The 21653-nt window shown below is 37.8% G+C and overlaps 1 protein-coding gene across 2 annotated transcripts in view; it reads left to right on the plus strand.

Moving 5' to 3' along the window:
- Nucleotides 1-21653, plus strand: part of PAFAH1B1 (platelet activating factor acetylhydrolase 1b regulatory subunit 1) — a 74516-nt gene that overhangs the window by 31271 nt on the left and 21592 nt on the right. For both annotated transcript variants that reach the window (XM_082861512.1, XM_082861513.1), the window contains exon 2: nt 206-426. In XM_082861512.1, the coding sequence (XP_082717638.1) occupies nt 395-426 (32 nt within the window). In that variant the 5' untranslated portion in view covers nt 206-394. The remainder of the gene's footprint in view (nt 1-205; nt 427-21653) is intronic.

Here is a 21653-nt window from a genome sequence, read left to right on the forward strand (position 1 = left end):
GGCTCAGTAAACTATTAAAGATAATTTAAAATTCGTAAAATGACTATTTTAGCATTGATTTTCACAGTAGGTTAAAAAACATCATCTGATACTCATATTACCATCATAGTAATACCTCACCTTTGAAAGTGTATACTGCAAATAATAATTTAGAAATAATTTAAATTCTAAGTGAAAGAAATAATCTTTCTCTCTTTCTTCTTAGGTGGAATGAACCTTACTTGTTGAATATCTCCTGGTTACTCGTTGGATTCACTTGTGGAAGAATCATTTTCCCCTGCGTGGAAGCCACTTAGTGGCATATTTAATTATAAATCCAGGGATTGCAAAGTTTTTTGATTTCCCAAAGGAGGGACATACCACTATATCAAATAAGCTTGACATTACAGCCAAAATGGTGCTGTCCCAGAGACAACGAGATGAACTGTAAGTTTTTCTGTTTTGTGATTTTTAAAAAATCCTCTCATAAAGGACAAAGTAATAAATTAAAATACAGCTTTGGGAGACATATTCTAAATTAAAACTATTGTTATGAGAGTTCAAATATTGGTTTGGACTATTTGGTCTGATTTTAAAACTGGATCTTATTTTGACATAGTATTATTTACCCATTTGACATAAACGTGTGTATGTTTAAAGCAGAGCAAACAAGTAAGTTAGTTGGGATAAGTTCTATCCTAAGCGTGTCTTAACTATCTTTTGTTTAATAGGAAGGTGGGTGCTTCAAAGCTCTTCAAAATTTTTTTGTCTGGAATCCATGTATTAGAAAAATGAAAGCTTTTTTGTTGTTTTTACTGCTAATGCCTTTCCTTTTTGTCTTACTGTGTTATCTTTTATCATCCAATGGCTATTGTATTTGAACTTTATGAGGTGGCTAGTATAGTTAATGCAAGTGCATTAATGAAAGAAGCATGAAATGATTTGACTACTGCTATTTTATAGTATCTTATAGCATCCCATATTTTATAATATTCTATTTTTGTAGGTGAGGAAATAGGGGGAACATTTAACTTCATGTTCTAGGTATTTAAAAGATTTTCTGGGCTTCCCTGGTGGCGCAGTGGTTGAGAGTCCGCCTGCTGATGCAGGGGACACGGGTTCGTGCCCCGGTCCGGGAAGATACCACGTGCCATGGAGCAGCTGGGCCCGTGAGCCATGGCCGCTGAGCCTGTGCATCCAGAGCCTGTGCTCCGCAACGGGAGAGGCCCGCGTACCACAAAAAAAAATAAATAAATAAAAATAAAGATATAATAAAAGATTTTCTGTGGGTTTTAAAAAACTTCATTTGGAAATAATTTCAAATCTATAGAGAAGTTGTAAGATTAGTACAAAGAATACTCATACATTTTATCCAAATTCACCTATTGTTATTTTTTACCATTTGCTCTATCATTTGCACTCTAGTTGTGTGTACAGTATTTTTTTTTAATTGGAGTATAATGCTTTAAAATATTGTGTTAGTTTCTGCTGTACAATGAAGTGAATAAGCTATATGTATACCTCCATCTCCTCCCTCTTGGACCTTCCTCCCACGCCCTGCCCATTCCACCCATCTGGGTCATCACAGAGCACCGAGCTGAGCTCCCTGTGCTATATACAGCAGGTTCCCACTAGCTATCTATTTTATACATGGTAGTATATATATGTCAATCCTAATCTCCCAATTCGTCCCACCCTCCCCTTCCCCCCACCCATGTCCACATGTCCGTTCTCTACATCTGCGTCTCTATTCCTTCCCTGGATATAGGTTCATCTGTACCATTTTTCTGGCTTCCACATATATGAGTTAATATATGATATTTGTTTTTCTCTTTCTGACTTACTTCACTCCACAGTATTTTTTTTAAAACCATTTGAGAGTAAGTTGCATGCATGAACGACCTTTCCCCCAGGTACTTCATTGTGCGGTTCCTAAGAATAACTATATTTTTTTATAAAACCACAGTACAGTTAGCAGTTTCAGTAAAATTTAACATCGTCACAATACTTTTTATTTAATCTACATCAATTTTGTTAATTGGGCCAATAATGTCCTTTATAGCATTTTTTCCCCCTCTCTGGTACACCATCCAGTCTAGGATTAGGTATATTTATTTGTCATGTCACTTTAGTCTCATTTAACCTGGAACATTTCCTCAACATTTCTTTGTCTTTTATGACATTAATATTTTTGAATAGTCTTTAAAAAAATTCTTTTTATTGAATGAAAGATTCTTTAAATTCTATAGTGCTTTACAATTTTCAGAAGCTTCACACATGATTTTATATAATCCCATAGTAACCCTTTTTTCCTCCCTACTCCTAAGTTGCCCCTTCCCCACTTCTGTCACCCCACTGGTAACTAACCACTGGCTTGTTCTCTATATCTGTGAGTCTGCTTCTTTTTTGTTTTATCCACTAGTTTGTTGTATTTTTTTTAGATTCCACATATCAGTGATATCATACAGTATTTGTCTTTCTCTATCTGGATTAGGTCACTTAGCATAATGCCCTCCAAGTCCATCCACGTTGCTGCAAATGGCAAGATTTTCTTTCTTTTTTTTTGGCTGAGTAGTATTCCATTGTATATATATCACATCTTCTTTACCCATTCATCTGTTGGCAGACACTTAGGTTGCTTCCATACTTTGGCAATTGTAAGTAATGCTGCTATGAACATTGGGGTGCATGTATCTTTTCAAATTAGTGTTTTTGTTTCTTTCAGTATGTACACAGGAGTAGAATTGCTGGGTCATACGGTAGCTCTATTTTTAGTTTTTTGAGAAACCTCCTTACCTTTTTCCACAGTGGCTGCACCAATTTACATTCCCACCAACAGTGTATGAGGGTTCCCTTTTCTTGCCAGCGTTTGTTATTTGTGAGTCTTTTTTTTTTTTAATAGAGTATTTCTCATTTTATGTTTGTCTGTTTCCTCATGATTAGATCCAGTTTATGCATTCTTGGACAGAATACTACATAAATAATTTTGTATTCTTTTCAGGATATCATATCTAGGGACACAGAATGTCCATTTGTCCCTCAATGATGATGTTAATTTTGATCACTCAGTCTAAATGTCTGATGTCTCCACTATATAGTTGCTTTTATTTCCTTTTCAGCAGATAAGTGGGGAGATATTTTAAGATCATGCAAACATTTTTCTTTCCTGTCGATAATTTCTCTCCTAGATTTAACATCCATTGATGATTCCTGCTTGAATGATTCTATACTACAGTGGTGGCAAAGTGATGATTTTCTAACCCCACTACTCATTCTGTATTTGTTAGCACTCAGCATTTTACTGTAATCAGTGGACCTTCTTTTTCTCCTTTTTATATACTTCTCTTTTCATTATTGGTATTAACTCATGGGTTCTTATATTTTCAGTTATCATTCTTTACTATTGTACTGTTTTGTTGCTTGAATTGTCCCAGATTGTCCCATAGGAGCCTCTTCAGTTGGCTCTTATCTATGCCCCTGTCATTTTTTGTGAGCACCTCCTTACTTTCTAGAATAACAGGATATTCCAAGCTTATTGTTTACCTATCCTGTCTTAACCTTAGAATGAGCTGTTGCTCTAGAAAGCCCTGGTTCCTCTTAGTGGGGAATGGTATTTGAGACCAAGGTATGGGCACTAAGTATACTCATTACTACTGGGATGTCTTTGCTTCTGGGCCCTTTAAGTAGACAGAACTAGGACATACATGTATGTATTAACACATATACAGACCCCCTAGCTCATATGTGTACTAAAGTTTCTCAGTCTTTGCACAGTTGACGTTTTGCGCCAAATAATTCTTTGCTGTGGGGGCTGTCCTGTACGCTCTTGGTTGTTTAGCAACACCCCTAGCTTCTACCCACTAGGTGCCACAACCAAAAATATCTCCAGATGTTGCCACTGTCCTCTAGGAGGGCTGTCATACTTCCAAAATAGTTTTACTATTTTACATACTACTACAAAAAACAAATCTCCTGGAAAGGGTCCAGAGTTTGTATGCAGTTATCCCCCCATCCATCCTGCCCAAGACTGAGAGTATATAATCAAATACTGTGTTTGTAAGTTACGTGGATTTGTTTTGTACTGTTTTTTCTTCACTCTTCATGTAGTTATATCATTCATTTGAAATACAGTTGGGTTCATGTGTTCTAGTGTTTCAGTTTCTGTGTTTTGCATCACATCCCCTTCCCATCTTCTCTAGTTGTGGCGAGCTGGGGCTACTCTTCCTTGCGGTACACGGACTTAATTGCGATGGCTTCTCTTGTTGCAGAGCACGGGCTCTAGGTGTGCAGGCTTAGTAGTTGTGGCATGCGGGCTTCAGTAGTTGTGGCTCGCGGGCTCTAGAGCACAGGCTCAGTAGTTGTGGCACACAGGCTTAGTTGCTCCGCGGCATGTGGGATCTTCCTAGACCAGGGCTCAAACCCGTGTGCCCTGTGTTGGCAGGTGGATTCTTAACCACTGCACCACCAGGGAAGCCTGCAAATGAACTTTTATAAGCCTACAAATGTACTTTTATATTATTGAAGGCATGTCTGGTTTTTAATCATTCTTGTTTCTAAGTCACTTCAGATCCTTTTCTTCTAGATACCTGTGTGAGCTGACTGCAAGTCATGCTTATTACCCTCATAATGAATGAATGGATGAATATTTAAACATGGCCAAGAATAGAGCTTATATATGTGTGTGTGTGTGTGTGTGTGTGTGTGTGTGTATATATATAAATTTATTTATTTTTGGCTGCGTTGGGTCTTTGTTGCTGCACACGGGCTTTCTCTAGTTGCCGCGAGCGGGGGCTACTCTTTGTTGCAGTGCGCGGGCTTCTCATTGTGATGGCTTCTCGTTGTGGTAGGCCCGCGGGCTTCAGTAGTTGTGGCTCACAGGCTCTAGAGCGCAGGCTCGGTAGTTGTGGTGCATGGGCTTAGTTGCTCCGCGGCATGTGGGATCTTCCCGGACCAGGGCTCGAACCCATTGGCACCTGCATTGGCAGGTGAATTCTTAACCACTGCGCCACCGGGGAAGGCCCAAGAATAGAGCTTGTAATTTGGCTAAAAATCAGTTGAGAAGGGGAGAACCTAATTTCAGGTGGCCAAGTTTTTATAGAATTTGAGATAAGAATTGACTTAAAAGGACTCATCAAGCAAAAAAAAATTGTCTTACAGATCTAAATGTAATTTTGGGAAGTAGATTTAGTGTCTTCCAATTTTTAGTAACGAAATAAAATGAAGGGATTTGCTTTTTCTCCTGTTTTTGAAAAGGATGTGCACATATATTTACTATGATAGCAAGAAACAAATGTTTATGTACCTCTTACAAGTAAGATATTTTTTGGCACCTCTGTTAGCCTTTGTAACATTTTAGCATTTCTGAAGGTTGGATAGCAGTTAGGCTATAAAATTCTTTGAGGTGTTTTTGGAAAAGAAATGAAATTAATTTTAACAAACTTGAAACAGGTAATTTGTGATTCAGCTCAGCAAATGTGTATTGCCTGCCTTCTGTGTTCTTACTACTCTAGGGCATATAAACATGAATAATAACATGAAAACATTTTTGTGGTTATGACAAACATCTTTATTTTATAGATAAATCGAGGATGGGAGAAATTAAAATTATCCAATTTTGTGACACTAATAGAGGCAGTTTTCTGACTTTAAGTTCACTATTCATTAAACAAAATTCCATTACCAAAATTAATATATGTCAAAAGTAAACATAACCCCCTACTTTCTCAGTCCCACTTTCCAGAAGTGTCCACCATCACCTCTGTATATTATAATTTTTTCACATATTTTCATGTTTTTACAAAAATTACATGAACATCTGTTTTTCCTTAAGAGTTATAAGATAGAATTACACTTTACAACCTGTTTTTAATACTTTTTGTCACCCTTTCTTTGAGTTTGGAAATGGTACTATCTGTTGTTAGTTCATCTAATAGCTACTTATAGCAAAATAAACTTATACCTCTATTTTTTTTTTTTTTTTCGCGATATGTGGGCCTCTCACTGTTGTGGCCTCTCCCTCCGCGGGGCACAGGCTCCGGATGCGCAGGCTCAGCGGCCATGGCTCACGGGCCCAGCCCCTCCACGGCACGTGGGATCTTCCCGGACCGGGGCACGAACCCGCGTCCCCTGCATCGGCAGGCGGACTCTCAACCACTGCGCCACCAGGGAAGCCCTCTATTGTTTTTTTTAATCAAATTTTACACATTGATTTCCCCCTATGAAAGATGAAGGAAGTCTGTTACTTTTATGTTGTCCTGGTTGATAATATTTGTACTGTTTGATTTGATGTTCACCCCTAGTTCCTTTGTGCCACAACTTTCCCATTCTTGTATTTTTTAACAGCTGTAATGAAGTATAATTGATATACAAGTAACTGTACCTATTTAATGTGTACAATTTGATGAGTTTGGACCATTCTTGTATTCTTTTTTTTTTTTTTTTTTTTTTTTTGCGTGGTACGCGGGCCTCTCACTGTTGTGGCCTCTCCCGTTGCGGAGCACAGGCTCCGGATGCGCAGGCTCAGCGGCCATGGCTCACGGGCCCAGCTGCTCCGCGGCATGTGGGATCTTCCCAGACCGGGGCATGAACCCATGTTCCCTGCATCGGCAGGCAGACACTCAACCACTGCGCCACCAGGGAAGCCCCTGTATTCTTATTTTGATTCCTCTATTGTTGGGTAGATTTTGTCATTATGTACCTTTTTGAAGATGGACTCATAAATAGACCTCTGTGGGTCTTTGCATGCTAGAGACTAATTTTTTCTTGCTCCCAAAATGAATGACAAATGAAAAGTGAACAATTTTTAGATTACACATTTTTCCCAGAGTTATAAATATTAAGGAAAAAAAATTGCCATGCATTAGACTGCAAAGAAAATCTCAAATTCCAAAAAAGCAGAAATCACGTAGGGCTCATTTGCTGACCATAATGCAATAAAAATATAAATTAATAGCAAAAGGAGAGAAAAGAGAAATCTATTCATGTGAACATTTAAAAATATACTTCTAAATAACTGTGGAATAAAGAGAGAAAAATAAAACTTAGGAAGTGAAGAAATCAGTAATAGTGAGGGTACTCACCTCAGGGATATAGCCTACATAGCATACAGAAAACTAGATGGTCTTTACTCTTAAGAAAAAAAAAACAAAGATGAGAAATGAACATTCAATTCAAGAAAAAAGGAAAATAAGGTTAAAGGAAGCAGAGGGAAGGAATTAATAATAAGAGCAGAAATTAATGAAATAGAAAATATAACTTGGTAACTTGTTTGGTAAAATTAAAAACTAGCTTTAAAAAAAAAAAAAATAGACAAAACTGGGGCTTCCCTGGTGGCACAGTGGTTAAGAATCCACCTGCCAATGCAGGGGACACGGGTTCGAGCCCTGGTCCAGAAAGTATCCCACATGCTGCGGAGCAACTAAGCCAGTGCGCCACAACTACTGAGCCTGCACTCTAGAGCCTGCGAGCCACAACTACTGAAGCCCACATGCCTAGAGCCCGTGCTCTGCAACAAGAGAAGCCACCGCAATGAGAAGCCTGTGCGCCGCAACGAAGAGTAGCCCCCACTCACCACAACTAAAGAATGCCTGCGCACGGCAACAAAGACCCAACGCAGCCAAAAATTAATAAAAATAATTGATAGTAGGGGAAATTGCAGTGGGGCTGGGAGAATATGGGAATGCTGCACTACCTACTCAATTTGTTTCTGTAAATCTAAAACTGTTCTAAAAAATAAAGTCTAAAAAAAGGGTGTTACAGAGTATGTAAATATGAAAAGGTTTTTTAAAAAATAGACAAAACTGAAAGAAAAAAGACACAAATGAACAATATAGTAATGAAAAAGGCAGCATAAAATGAACTCAGGGGATTTTCAAAATTATGAGAATGTTCTATCCTATTAGATTTGAAAATCTAAATGACCTGAGTGATTTTCTAGGAAAATATATATGATAAAATTTGTTCAGGAAGAGGTGGAAAACTTGAATAATTGACTGTAGAGGAAATGGTAAAAATAGTTACAGATATCAAGTCCAGACGATTTTCAAGCCTAGACTTTCTGTCAAGTCTTTAAGGACCAGTAACTTCCCAGATTATGTTGTCTATTCCAGAACATAGAAAAAGGTGGAAAACTTAGGAGCTCATTTTGTAAGGGTAGATAGAATAACCCTGATAGCGACACCAGGCAAAAGGAAAATAACAGTGAACATTACACACTAATTTTTTACGTGAACTCAGATATAAAGATACTAAATAATATAACAACTGAATCCAGTAGCATATGAGAAAAGTTGATCATGGCCAAGTATGATTTATCCCAGGAATGCAAAGATTTTTCAGTATTTAGAAACCTGTTAGTGTAATTACTATATTAATAAATAGGAGAAAAAAATGTGATCAATCCAGGAAATACAGAAATAGTATTTTTAATAATCCTGATTGTTAGAAGTTTCTGAGAAAATAAGGAATAGGATATTTTCTTAACATGATTAAGGCTTGTTGCCAGAAATTTACAGCAAACATTAGAAATATCAAGTGCATTTCCATTAAAGTCTAGAAGAAGTTCAGAATTCCTACGTTCCTGCTACTATTTAAACTTTATTTGAGATTCTAGGCAATGCAGTGAGGCAACAAAAAGAATTAGATAAAACTACAGGAAAGGAAGAGACCAAATATATTTGTAGGTGATAGCATCTACGTAGGAAATCCAACAGAATCAACTATAGAATGATTGGGTTTAGTATGGTGGCCATAAACAAGATGGCATTCAAAAATAAATTGTTTTTGTTATCAGGTAATATAGTAGAAAAGATACTTTGCCCTGTTTCTAGTGAAAAATGTGAATAATGGGAAGGTGTCAGAACTTTCATATTATTAATAAAATTAAATAGAATCCCAATCAAAATCCAAACAGAATTTTTCATGAACTTGACCAGCGTGATTTGAAAAGTCATCTGGAAGAGAAAAATGGTTATGAAAAAATTATAAAGGATTAATGAGAAAGCAACTAATTGTACCAGATATCCAAACATTAATACAAAGGTGGTAAGTAAAATATTTGTGGACTAGGCAAATAGGTTAAGGGGACAGATAAAGTTCAGAGACAGGCCCATTTATCCATAGAAATTAAGCGTATGGTAAAAGTGCCTTTTCACATCAATAGAGAAAAGATGTACTGTTCAGCAAATAGTGTTAGTACAGCACATTGTTAAGATAAACTTGAATTCGGATGAAGTAAAAGCCCAAATGTTGTTAAACACATAAAAATTACAGTGTAGAGGACTTACCTGGTGGCACAGTGGTCGAGAATCCGCCTGCCAGTGCAGGGGACAGGGGTTCAAACCCTGGTCTGGGAAGATCCCACATGCCATGGAGCAACTAAGGCCATGTGCCACAACTACTAAGCCTGCACTCTAGAGCCTGCGAGCCACAACTGCTGAGCCTGCATGCCACAACTACTGAAGCCCGCGCGCCTAGAGCCCGTGCTCCGCAACAAGAGAAGCCACTGCAGTGAGAAGTCCGTGCACCACAACGAAGAGTAGTCCCAGCTTGCTGCAACTAGAGAAAGTCTGCGCACAGCAACGAAGACACAACGCAGCCATAAATAAATAAATAATTATGGTATAGAAATGGTAGAAGAAAATACAGCCTTTTGGTAGGAAAAGACTTCCTAAAGATACCAAATGTGGAAAACAAAAGAAGTGGTAAATCTGACTATATCGAATTATAAAATTTTTATAAGAAGAAAGACCTAAAACAAAATTAAAATACAAGCGACCTGCTGTGGAAAATATCTGCAACACATATAACAACGGAATGGCATCTAGAGTATATAAAGAAGTCCTAAAAATTGATTAAAAAATTATCACAAACTACCAGTAGAAAAAAGAAAAAATATTACTAAGGCCATTCACAAACAAAACAAATTTTAAAATTGGCCAGTAAACATGTGACATAGTATTTAACATCTGTAAACAAAACAAGATACAGTTTGTTCTTTAAACAGTTGTCCAAAATGAAAATGATGATAACCTTGGCTAGCAAGGGTGAAGGGAAATGGCTTCTCTCAGGTACCGGATGGATGTATACATTGTTATAATTTCTTTAAAGGTCAGTTTGACAGTATCTTTTAAAATATGTTCTTTGATTTAACAGTTTTCTTTATAAAGAGCTCTTTTTAGCACATATGCAAATATTTCTGTATGGATAGCTGTGTAAAATTATGTATGTTTATTGCATTGTTTTCAGTGGTAAGAAACTGGTAACAACCTAAAACGGTCTATCATTAGGGGTATGTTAAATATAGTACATCCATTCTATGGGATACTGTATATCAGCTTAAAAATGTGGTATATTTATGTGTATCTACACATAAAGAGGTGTAAAATCTATTGTTCAGTCAAATAATCTGGTTGTTAAATAAGATGGTATGATACGTTTCTGTTAAACACACACACACACAACTATGCATTTCTTTTGTGCCTATATCTGTGTAGATGCACAGATAAAGGCCTGAAAGGATATACACTAAACTGTTAACAGTGGTTACCTCTGAAGAGAAGAATGAAATTGGATAAAGGTAGAACAAAGATTTCTGACAGTATTGTTTCAGTATTTTAGAAAGCAAATATATTTACTTTTTGTGTAAATAAAATAAAAATTTAATGGATTTTCTTTTAAACAAAAAAACTATAGATAATTAATATTCTCTGGCATTATAGGTTGCAATGGAGAAGCTTTAGGTCAGCCTGTTTCTCCTTGCTTTTCTGCCTAGGGTATCCATAGTATTTGTTCACTTATCTTCATGTTCACCAAGGTAGGTTTTGGATATTCCGTATTTTAAGAACATTTGCTCTTATTATATCAGTATTTGGTTATATCGTATTATGTCTTTTTGGATTCCTTTTGTTTTGATTTATTTTTAGTTTTATGTTACCTTAGATTTTTTTTGAAGGTATAGAGTGTTCATCTATAATTTTCTGCTGCTTCCAGGGGTTATTCTTCCTCTCTAAAGCATGCTTTTCTCTCTATTTTACTTGCTTTGCTACTTTTCCTCTTCTCCTCTTAAAAAAGTTTGCACGGGTCCTTTGTGGCATTTTTTAGGGCAGTTCTGTTCGTGGGAAAAAGTGAGACAAAGCTGGCATAGCTTGAAATTGAGTGTGCTGTCTTAGTACACCTTTCTACCATATTAGTACAGTCCTTTGCCCTTCGGGCGTTTTACCTCAGCTTTCCACAACCTTCCCAGGTGAGCTAATCTTCCTCAAGTGATCTCAAGGCTTTTTTGGATAATTTATTGTTTGTCTCTGTTAGCTAATTCTGGCTGGCTCGTGTAAAGCTAATTCTCTTTACCCTTCTCTTAAATTCTGCTTTACCTGTAGACAGCTTCACTGCCCTAAAAATCCCCTGTGCTTGCATCGTTCCTCCTTCCTCTCTCCAAAACCCCTGGCAACCACTGATCTTTTTACTGTCTCTGTAGGTTTGCCATTTCCAAAAGTTGAAATCACGTGGTATGAGGCTTTTCAGAATGACTTCTTTCACTTAGCAATGTGCATTTAAGATTCCTTCATGTCTTTTTGTTACTATAATATATTTTTAAGCTGTGTTTTGCTTTAAAAAACTAACCTCTTCAGTTAGTTGAGGTGTTCAAGTTTCTCTTCTGCATACATTTGAACATTGTATATATTTAATATCTATTAAAGAGTGGTTCTGTCCTGGCCTTTAAAAAAAAGTAAAGATCTGTACTTCCCTACACACTTAAAATTGTACATGGGAGTACACTACTACCTCTGTGAATTAGAATCTTCCTAATACTGGGTAAGAAAAGTAAAATACATGAATTGGGTGCTGGGACTGAAATGAGACTGTAACTAATTCATATCCTCTCAGTTTCAAATTTTTATTTTTAAAAGCTATGTATTTTCTTTGACTATAAAAATAAGTATCTATTTAAACATAAACTTCTTAATATATTGCTTTCATCTGGCTTATGTTTTGAGGTTCTGCTGCTTTTTAAACTTTAAAAGGTTGATAATAATGAAACCTGTAACCATATTTCCTTGGGGTGAAAGAGTATGATGCCTTCTGAGTCTTCAAAGGAAGATTAAAATATTCTCAGTTTGTGTTATATTTAATCTTTTTATTCCTTGTAAGTTTTTAATTGAAATATTTCATTCAGTAGAATGCATCATATTCTCATCATTCCAGATAACAAATAATGACTTAACTATAATTTAGGAGTACTGGTATTTTCTCCTTTTGTTAATGTTAGACTTGTCAAAACAATAACCTAGTAAACAAAAACACATACTTCATTTGTGAAATTAAACCAAAATTATAAAATTGCTGAATGTTTCAAAAACTATATTTTGACATTTGTAGGGAAGAGTGAAATGTAGGCATCTCTAAAGATAGTAAAGATGTGGTCATCAATTTCAAAGTTGTTGATTTTTCTATAGAACTCATACAAAGCTTTTATTGTGTCATATGACATTTCATTTCACTGAAATTTTTTATTGTATTCTAGAGGATTGTATTAGAAGAGAAGTCATACTGTAAAAGAGAGGAAGGCAGTGCCACAAATACTATTAAGGAAGTTGAGAAAATTGTATGCTGAGTGGCTCCTATTGTCTATGTGAGATTGAAGGTCAACTGAAAGGTGGGATGCAATTAGGTATTTGAGTGTGCGAAAAGGAGACCAGGGACAAGTGAATGATTCATCAGGCAGCACTGGAATGACAACCACTTGACCCATACCAGTTCTAAAAATACAAATCCATTATTAGCTGTATTGTAGATCATTGACTATCTTGCTGTTCAGTGCAGAATTAAAATTATGCTCCGTCAGCAAATGGAACTTGTATTTAGCCAGGTAATTCTGAGGATGCTTGTTGTGACTATGACTTGATTTTAAGGGATCTTTACTTTTTACTTTTATGCTTTAGGGCTTGGCTAACTTATGATGCTCTTCCTTTATTTAGTTAGTATCCCATCTAATCTTCCTATATGCTTCTGATAAGTAAGTCTTAAAAATATCACTTAAACTAAACTACCTTTTCTTGCCTTGCATGTCCTTCATAATCTGTTTTGTCCTGTCTTTCAGCCATTTTTCTCATATCTTAATCTCATTTCCATTTTTATATCTATTATTTAGATAGATCACTTTTGAGCAATTTTAAGTAAAAGTGATTATTAGCATGCTTTTCTTGTTCTCAACTTTAATGCAAATATTTCTAGTGCTTTACCATTAACTATAACATTTGTTGGTTGAAGGTTTAAGGGGTTTCTTTTTAAAATACATTTTTTAAAATATTTATTTATTTGGCTGGGCCAGGTCTTTAGTTGAGGCATGCAGGATCTTTAGTTGCAGCATGTGGACTCTTAGTTGCAGCAGGCAAGCGGGATCTAGTTCCCTGACCAGGGATCAAACCCGGGCCCCCTGCATTGGGAGCGTGGAGTCTTAACTGCTTGACCACCAAGGAAATCTCTAAAATATTAATAAGAGATGTCTTTTTTTTTTTGAGTTTGAGCTTTTTTTTTTTTTAACATCTTTATTGGAATATAGTTGCTTTACAATGGTGTGTTAGTTTCTACTTTATAACAAAGTGAATCAGCTATACATATACATATATCCCCATATCTCCTCCCTCTTGCGTCTCCCTTCCACCCTCCCTATCCCACCCCTCTAGGTGGTCACAAAGCACCGAGCTGATCTCCCTGTGCTATGCAGCTACTTCCCAGTAGCTATCTATTTTACATTTGATAGTATATATAAGTCCATGCCACTCTCTCACTTCGTCCCAGCTTACCCTTCCCCCTCCCGGTGTCCTCAAGTCCATTCTCTACGTCTGTCATTATTCCTGTCCTGCCCCTAGGTTCTTCAGAACCTTTTTTTTTTTTTTAAGATTCCATATATATGTGTTAGCATAAGGTATTTGTTTTTCTCTTTCTGACTTACTTCACTCTGTATGACAAACTCTAGGTCCATTCACCTCACTACAAATAACTCAATTTTGTTTCTTTTTATGGCTGAGTAATATTCCATTGTATATATGTGCCACATCTTCTTTATCCATTCATCTGTCGATGGACGCTTAGGTTGCTTCCATGTCCTGGCTATTGTAAATAGAGCTGCAGTGAACATTGTGGTACATGACTCTTTTTGAATTATGGTTTTCTCAGGGTATATGCCCAGTAGTGGGACTGCTGGGTCATATGGTACTTCTATTTTTAGTTTTTTAAGGAACCTCCGTACTGTTCTCCACAGTGGCTGTGTCAATTTACATTCCCACCAACAGTGCAAGAGGGTTCCCTTTTCTCCACCCACTCCGGCATTTATTGTTTGTAGATTTTTTGGTGATGGCCCTTCTGACTGGTGTGAGGTTTTTGTAGTTTTGCATTTCTCTAATGCAAAACTCATTGTAGTTTTGATTTGCATTTCTCTAATGATTAGTGATGTTGAGCATTCTTTCATGTGTTTGTTGGCAGTCTGTATATCTTCTTTGGAGAAATGTCTGTTTAGGTCTTCTGCCCATTTTTGGATTGGGTTGTTTGTTTTTTTTGATATGGAGATGCATGAGCTGCTTGTAAATTTTGGAGATTAATTAATCCTTTGTCAGTTGCATCATTTGCAAATATTTTCTCCCATTCTGAGGGTTGTCTTTTCATCTTGTTTATGGTTTCCTTTGCTGAGCAAAAGCTTTTAAGTTTCATTAGGTCCCATTTGTTTATTTTTGTTCTTATTTCCATTTCTCTAGGAGGTGGGTCAAAAAGGATCTTGCTGTGATTTATGTCATAGAGTGTTCTGCCTATGTTTTCCTCTAAGAGTTTGATAGTGTCTGGCCTTACATTTAGGTCTTTAATCCATTTTGAGTTTATTTTTGTGTATGGTGTTAGGCAGTGTTCTAATTTCATTTTTTCACATGTAGCTGCCCAGTTTTCCCAGCACCATTTGTAGAAGAGGCAGTATTTTCTCCATTGTATATTCTTGCCTCCTTTATCAAAGATAAGGTGACCTCCCAGAAAAAAAAAAAAAAAAAAAAAGATAAGGTGACCATATGTGCGTGGGTTTATCTCTGGGCTTTCTATCCTGTTCCATTGATCTATATTTCTGTTTTTGTGCCAGTACCATACTGTTTTGATTACTGTAGCTTTGTAGTAGTGTCTGAAGTGCAGGAGCCTGATTCCTCCAGCTCTGTTTTTCTTTCTCAAGATTGCTTTGGCTATTCGGGGTCTTTTGTGTTTTCATACAAATTGTGAATTTTTTTTTTCTAGTTCTGTGATGCCATTGGTAGTTTGATAGGGATTGCATTGAATCTGTAGATTGCTTTAGGTAGTATAGTCATTTTTACAATGTTGATTCTTCCAATCCAAGAACATGGTATATCTCTCCATCTGTTTGTATCATCTTTAATTTCTTTCATCACTGTCTTATAGTTTTCTACATACAGGTCTTTTGTCTCCTTAGGTAGGTTTATTCCTAGGTATTTTATTCTTTTTGTTGCAGTGGTAAATGGGAGTGTTTCCTTAATTTCTCTTTCAGATTTGTCATCATTAGTGTATAGGAATGCAAGAGATTTCTGTGCATTAATTTTGTATCCTGTTACTTTACCAAATTCATTAGCTCTAGTTTAGAGCTAATAGATTAGCTCTAGTAGTTTTCTGGTAGCATCTTTAGGATTCTCTGTGTATAGTAATCATGTCATCTGTAAACAGTGACAGCTTTACTTCTTCTTTTCCAATTTGGATTCCTTTTATTTCTTTTTCTTCTCTGATTGCTGTGGCTAAAACTTCCAAAACTATGTTGAGTAATAGTGGTAAGAGTGAGCAACCTTGTCTTCTTCCTGATCTTAGTGGAAATGGTTTCAGTTTTTCACCATTGAGAATGATGTTTGCTGTGGGTTTGTCATATATGGCCTTTATTATGTTGAGGTAAGTTCTCTCTATGCCTACTTTCTGGAGGGTTTTTATCATAAATGGGTGTTGAATTTTGTCGAAAGAATAAGAAATATCTTTTTTAATGTTAATGAAGACCTTTCCTTTTTTTTTTTTTTTTTTTGCTGTACTCGGGCCTTTCACTGCTGTGGCCTCTCCCGCTGCGGAGCACAGGCTCTGGACGCGCAGGCTTAGCGGCCATGGCTCACGGGCCCAGCCAGTCCGCGGCATGTGGGATCTTCTTGGACCGGGGCACAAACGTGTGTCCCCTGCATTGGCAGGCGGACTCTCAACCACTGTGCCACCAGGGAAGCCCGCAACTTCTTTTTAATGTCAGTCAGTAATACACATGTGTATCACTAATTTGAAACAACGTAATTGGGAGGCTGGCCCAGTTAGTGTGAAATGATGTCACAATCACACCTTCATTTACGTTATTGTAAGATTACTTTTTTTTTTTTTTTTGCGGTACGTGGGCCTCTCACTGTTGCGGCCTCTCCCGTTGCGGAGCACAGGCTCCGGACGTGCAGGCTCAGCAGCCATGGCTCATGGGCCCAGCCGCTCCACGGCATGTGGGATCTTCCCGGACCAGGGCACGAACCCGTGTCCCTTGCATCGGCAGGCTGACTCTCAACCACTGCGCCCCCAGGGAAGCCCAGTAAGGTTACTTTTCTTAACAGATTAAAAGAGTAAAGAAGAAGACATAAACAAGGGGGAGGATCAAAACTGAACTGTTCAGTGGGGCCTTCTGCTTTGTTGTCATTCCATTACTCAAAAAATTTCATCTAAATATGAGAATGAAAAGTAGTAATGCTTTTTTTGTGTGTTCATGTTTTTGCCTTTTTAAAAGAAATCCAACATGGTATACTTACATACCATTTTATTGCTGCTGTGGTACGGAGAGTGAGGGATGGATGTTACCTCAGACCCAGAGCTCTGCTGAAGAGAAATGGTAACTGACAGGCTAGTATACCAGGCGCATATTCTTTTGCTTAATGATGAAGATAAAGGTCCACTCACCCTGGCTCACCCAAATTTTATTTTCCTTTACTTCATCACTGCCAGAATAAGGTCTCATTGTAACCTCTTGCTGTGCTTATACTTGTCCCAAGACTGGTAGTAGTTGAATCCTGGACTACCCTTTTGGGGTAAGTATCTTCAAGTGTGATGATGAAGGATGATCATTGTAACCCTTTGTCAAGGCCCATAAGGTTGGAGAGGTATAAGACCTATGGCCAGGAACTCATCATATCAGTGCTCCCCTTTCCCCAGAGATTCAGTGGGTGGCTGTAGCATATTTAAGAAGTCATGTTACCTACCTGTCTAAGACTTGGTTAATATCCTATGGCAGCAGCTTATGGAATGACCTGCAGTAGTGTCTCTGCACTTGAAATGAACTTTATTCACATCTTCCCCAGTACTATTTAGTTCATCTTGGTGTTTGTCTAAAATGGCATAGCCTGGGGTGTTGTGAGGGTTGTCTTCTGGAACAGGGCACTAAAGATGATGATGTACTTCTGGGGGTGTGAACGTGTATGCTTGATCCTGCTGGGTCTTCTCATTATCTTAGTGGTGTGCCCTCCTAACCCTGCAGACATCCCACAGTCATTGGGCCACTGCAGACTTTTAGAACAGTGCACATTAACTCCATTGCTTTCCTCATTCTTGAATATGTGAGATCAGTGTATCTTTTCTGATGGGCCTGGTAAGAAAACATCTGTTTGTCAGCTACTGACTTAACCTTGTTTCTCCTCATATAAACAATAAAATTTAACTATTTATAGAATTCCTAGAACATTTTTATTCAACCTTAGAATGCTAGAGTACACAGTTTAGGGCTTCCCTGGTGGCGCAGTGGTTGAGAGTCCGCCTGCCGATGCAGAGGACACGGGTTCGTGCCCCGGTCCGGGAAGATCCCACATGCTGCGGAGTGGCTGGGCCCGTGAGCCATGGCCGCTGAGCCTGCGCGTCCGGAGCCTGTGCTCCGCAACGGGAGAGGCCACAACAGTGAGAGGCCCGCGCACCACAAAAAATAAATAAACAAAATAGAGTACACAGTTTGAAGAAATACTGTTATTGTCATTTTGGTTTCAAAAGGCCGAATTTTTTATTCTCAGCTTCACCATTTATTAGCCAAAAATATCAGTTAAGCTCTGTGAGCCTCAGTTTCTTTACCTGTGAAAAACAGCTTCCATCTCAGTCTCCTGTAACGCATGCTCTGTAATACCCTTTGCTTCAATTTATATTCGTAAGAGATGCAGGGGACCCTGAAGTATTCCGCCTTTATTGTTGGTGCTATTGTTGGTGCTATCCAATCTTTTTAGAGTTGTTTTTGTTTAACTAGCAGTTCATAGCATTTAGAAAAACTTTTGAAACTCTTATCTCCCTTTATAAGAGTGTGAGGGTGTGTATGGATTGGTACTGTGGCATATTATGTTATGACTGATACCACAGCTACAAAAATTATCCTAGGGATATAAGAACAATGAAGAGAGTGTAAGAAGTCAGCTAAAATGCTTAGAATATAATCCTTGCATTTTAATAAACTTGAAATAGTTTAGAAAAACAAACACAATCTCATTTGTTATTATAATAATTTCAAAGGACAGCAGTAGAATATATCCAATGTGGTACTATTCCATATGTAAGCCTAAACTCTGTCTAACCAATTCTGTTTGTTCATACATAAAAGTCCTTCATCTCAGTTCATACTTTTGATTTTAACCATTTTCTCTGATTCTGCATGGGGTTACTGGTTTTGGTTCTACTCAGAATGTTGCACTTCTGCATGAATTTTTCTTTGATTCTAGTGATAGTTGTTTTTCTTCATCTCCTAAGGCTTAGTAGATTTATTTAACTCGTGTATGAAGTTTCTTTGAGAGATTATTATAAACTTGTGCTTTGATGTCCACTTGTTTCCAAGGGGATAAATCTTCCATCCTAATAAAACTGATGAAAATCAACTCTAGGTCAACAATTGAAATTAGTAGCAAACTCTAGAAGCACCTTTTAGGCTGTTAGAACCAAGAGATTCTTCAGTCTTATTTATTCTTACTTTAAGTGATGGTGGTACACCTTGCCTGAGTTAGAGGTTCCACATTCTCTGGATCAGATAGTTAGCTTAGATATTGAGTGATGAGGTAACAGGGGCAGTAGTGCCAAGGTTATCTGGCCATGGGAACCTGACTTAAGTTTTTTGACTCTGTCAACACCACTCACCTGACATTGTGGTTAGAAGTGTGACTAAGAGGTCTAAATTATATTTGATGTGGAAATAAAATTGACTAGACTTTTCTGGGACTGGGTTGTAGGCTTTGTACATCATCAGTATGTTGTACTACCCCTAATGGTATCATACTCGCTTAAACTTCAGTTTTAATTTATTTGCCATATTTTTGTATATATCCCTTGCCCTTTGGTAGTTCAGTATTATGATATTTTAATGCTATGTAATAGCTCTTTTTCTAAACTCTTAACAAGTAATACTGTTAACATTTAACCTTCATTAGATAGAAGGAGAATGCATCCCTGATATTCTCAAATCTCACTGCTCCTCCCCAACTCCAGTATTTTAGAGTGCTCATTTGAACCCTTACTGTGGAGTGGAATACTGAGGCTACTTTAAGTTCTGGAACTGCACTTGCTAAAGTCAGCAGGGACCTCTTGGTAGCCAGATTGTTTGGACACTTTTTAGACTCTACTTGACCTCTCTCAAATCTTTGTCATTGTTAGCCATTTCCATTGTTTTGAAACTCCCTTCTACATTGACTTGCTGACATCTCTTAATTCTCATACTAGGCTTCTTCACTCCCTAATGGCTTCTTAATTATTGGTATCTGTCAAGGTTCCATCATTTACTTTCTAGTCTCCTTTTTTCTTCCCATTATACCTTCGTCCAAAGTGTCTTTCACCATTTACATGGTTTGAATCACTACTACCTGTTTAGTAATTTTCCTAAATCCTTTCCTTACGTCAGATCGATCTTTTAAGCTTCTGACCTGTATATTCATTTACCTCCTGTATCATATATCTTTACTTAAATATCTTTTAGCTACTTCAAGTCAAAAGGTTTAAAACTGAACTAATTATATTCTTGCCCCGCCCTTTTTTCCTTCCTCCTCTTCTCCTGTTTCCTGTCCAAGTAAATGGTATTACCATCTACCAGAAACTTGTAAATCAACTATTTTCTCCCATCTCCCAGATCTAGTCAGTTACCAAAACAAAAGCTTAGTGGTTAAAAGTATGAGTCATTCTTGGTTTCAAGAATTTGTGTGTAGGCTGGTCAGAATTCCCATCATTAAAATCTCTGCAAATAACAAATGCTGGAGAGGGTGTGGTGAAAAGGGAACCCTCCTACACTGTTGGTGGGAATGTAAGATGGTGCAGCCACTATGGAAAACAGTATGGAGGTTCCTTAAAAAACTAAAAATAGAATTACCATATGATCCAGCAATCCTACTCTTGGGCATATACCTGGACAAAACTATAATTCAAAAAGATACATGCACCCCTGTGTTCATAGCGGCACTATTCACAAAAGCCAAAACATGGAAACAACCTAAATGTCCATCAACAGATGAATGGATAAAGAAGATGTACATATATACAATGGAATACTACTCAGCCATAAAAAAGAACGAAATAATGCCATTTGCAGCAACATGGATGCAACTAGAGATTATCAAACTAAGTGAAATAAGTCAGAAAGAGAAAGACAAATACCATATGACATCACTTATATGTGGAATCTAAAATATGGCACAAATGAACCTATCTACAAAACAGAAACACACTCACAGACATAGAGATCAAGCTTGTAGTTGCCACGGCGGGGGGCGGGGGGTGTGAGGGAGAAGGATGGATTGGGAGTCTGGGGTTGGTAGATGCAAACTATTATGTTTAGAACGGATAAACAGGACTTCCCTGGTGGCTCAGTGGTTAAGAATCAGCCTGCCAGTGCAGGGGACATGGATTCGAGCCCTGGTCTGGGAAGATCCCACATGCTGCGGAGCAACTAAGCCCGTGTGCCACAGCTACTAAGCCTGCACTCTAGAGCCTGCGAGCCACAACTACTGAGCCTGTGTGCCACAACTACTGAAGCCCGCACGCCTAGAGCCCGTGCTCCGCAACAAGAGAAGCCACCGCAGTGAGAAGCACGTGCACCGCAGTGAAGAGTAGCCCCCACTTGCTGCAGCAGCGAAAACCCAACACAGCCAGAAAATAATAAAGAAAGAAATTAAAAAAAAATAGAATGGAGGGCTTCCCTGGTGGCGCAGTGGTTGAGAGTCTGCCTGCCGATGCAGGGGACGTGGGTTCGTGCCCCGGTCCGGGAAAATCCCACATGTGGAGCGGCTGGGCCCGTGAGCCATGGCCGCTGAGCCTGCGCGGCCGGAGCACAGGAGAGGCCACAACAGTGAGAGGCCCGCGTACCGCAAAAAAAAAAAAAAAAAAAAAAATAGAATGGATAAACAACAAGGACTGGAACTATATCCAGTCTCCTGGGATAAACCATAATGGAAAAGGATATTTAAAAAAAGAATATATATATATATGTGTGTGTGTATGTATATATATGTGTGTGTGTGTGTGTATGTGTATAACTGAGTCACTTTGTACGGCAGACATTGGCACAGCATTGTAAACCAGCTCTACTTCAATAAAAAAATTTTGAGTGTCAGGCTTTTTTAATTGCAGTATAGATCCACTTTTAAAACACTTACGAAGAAATACAATATATGGAAGTATAT

The sequence above is a fragment of the Leucopleurus acutus genome (genome assembly GCF_964270905.1).
Source record: "Leucopleurus acutus genome assembly, chromosome: 19".
NCBI lineage: Eukaryota > Metazoa > Chordata > Mammalia > Artiodactyla > Delphinidae > Leucopleurus > Leucopleurus acutus.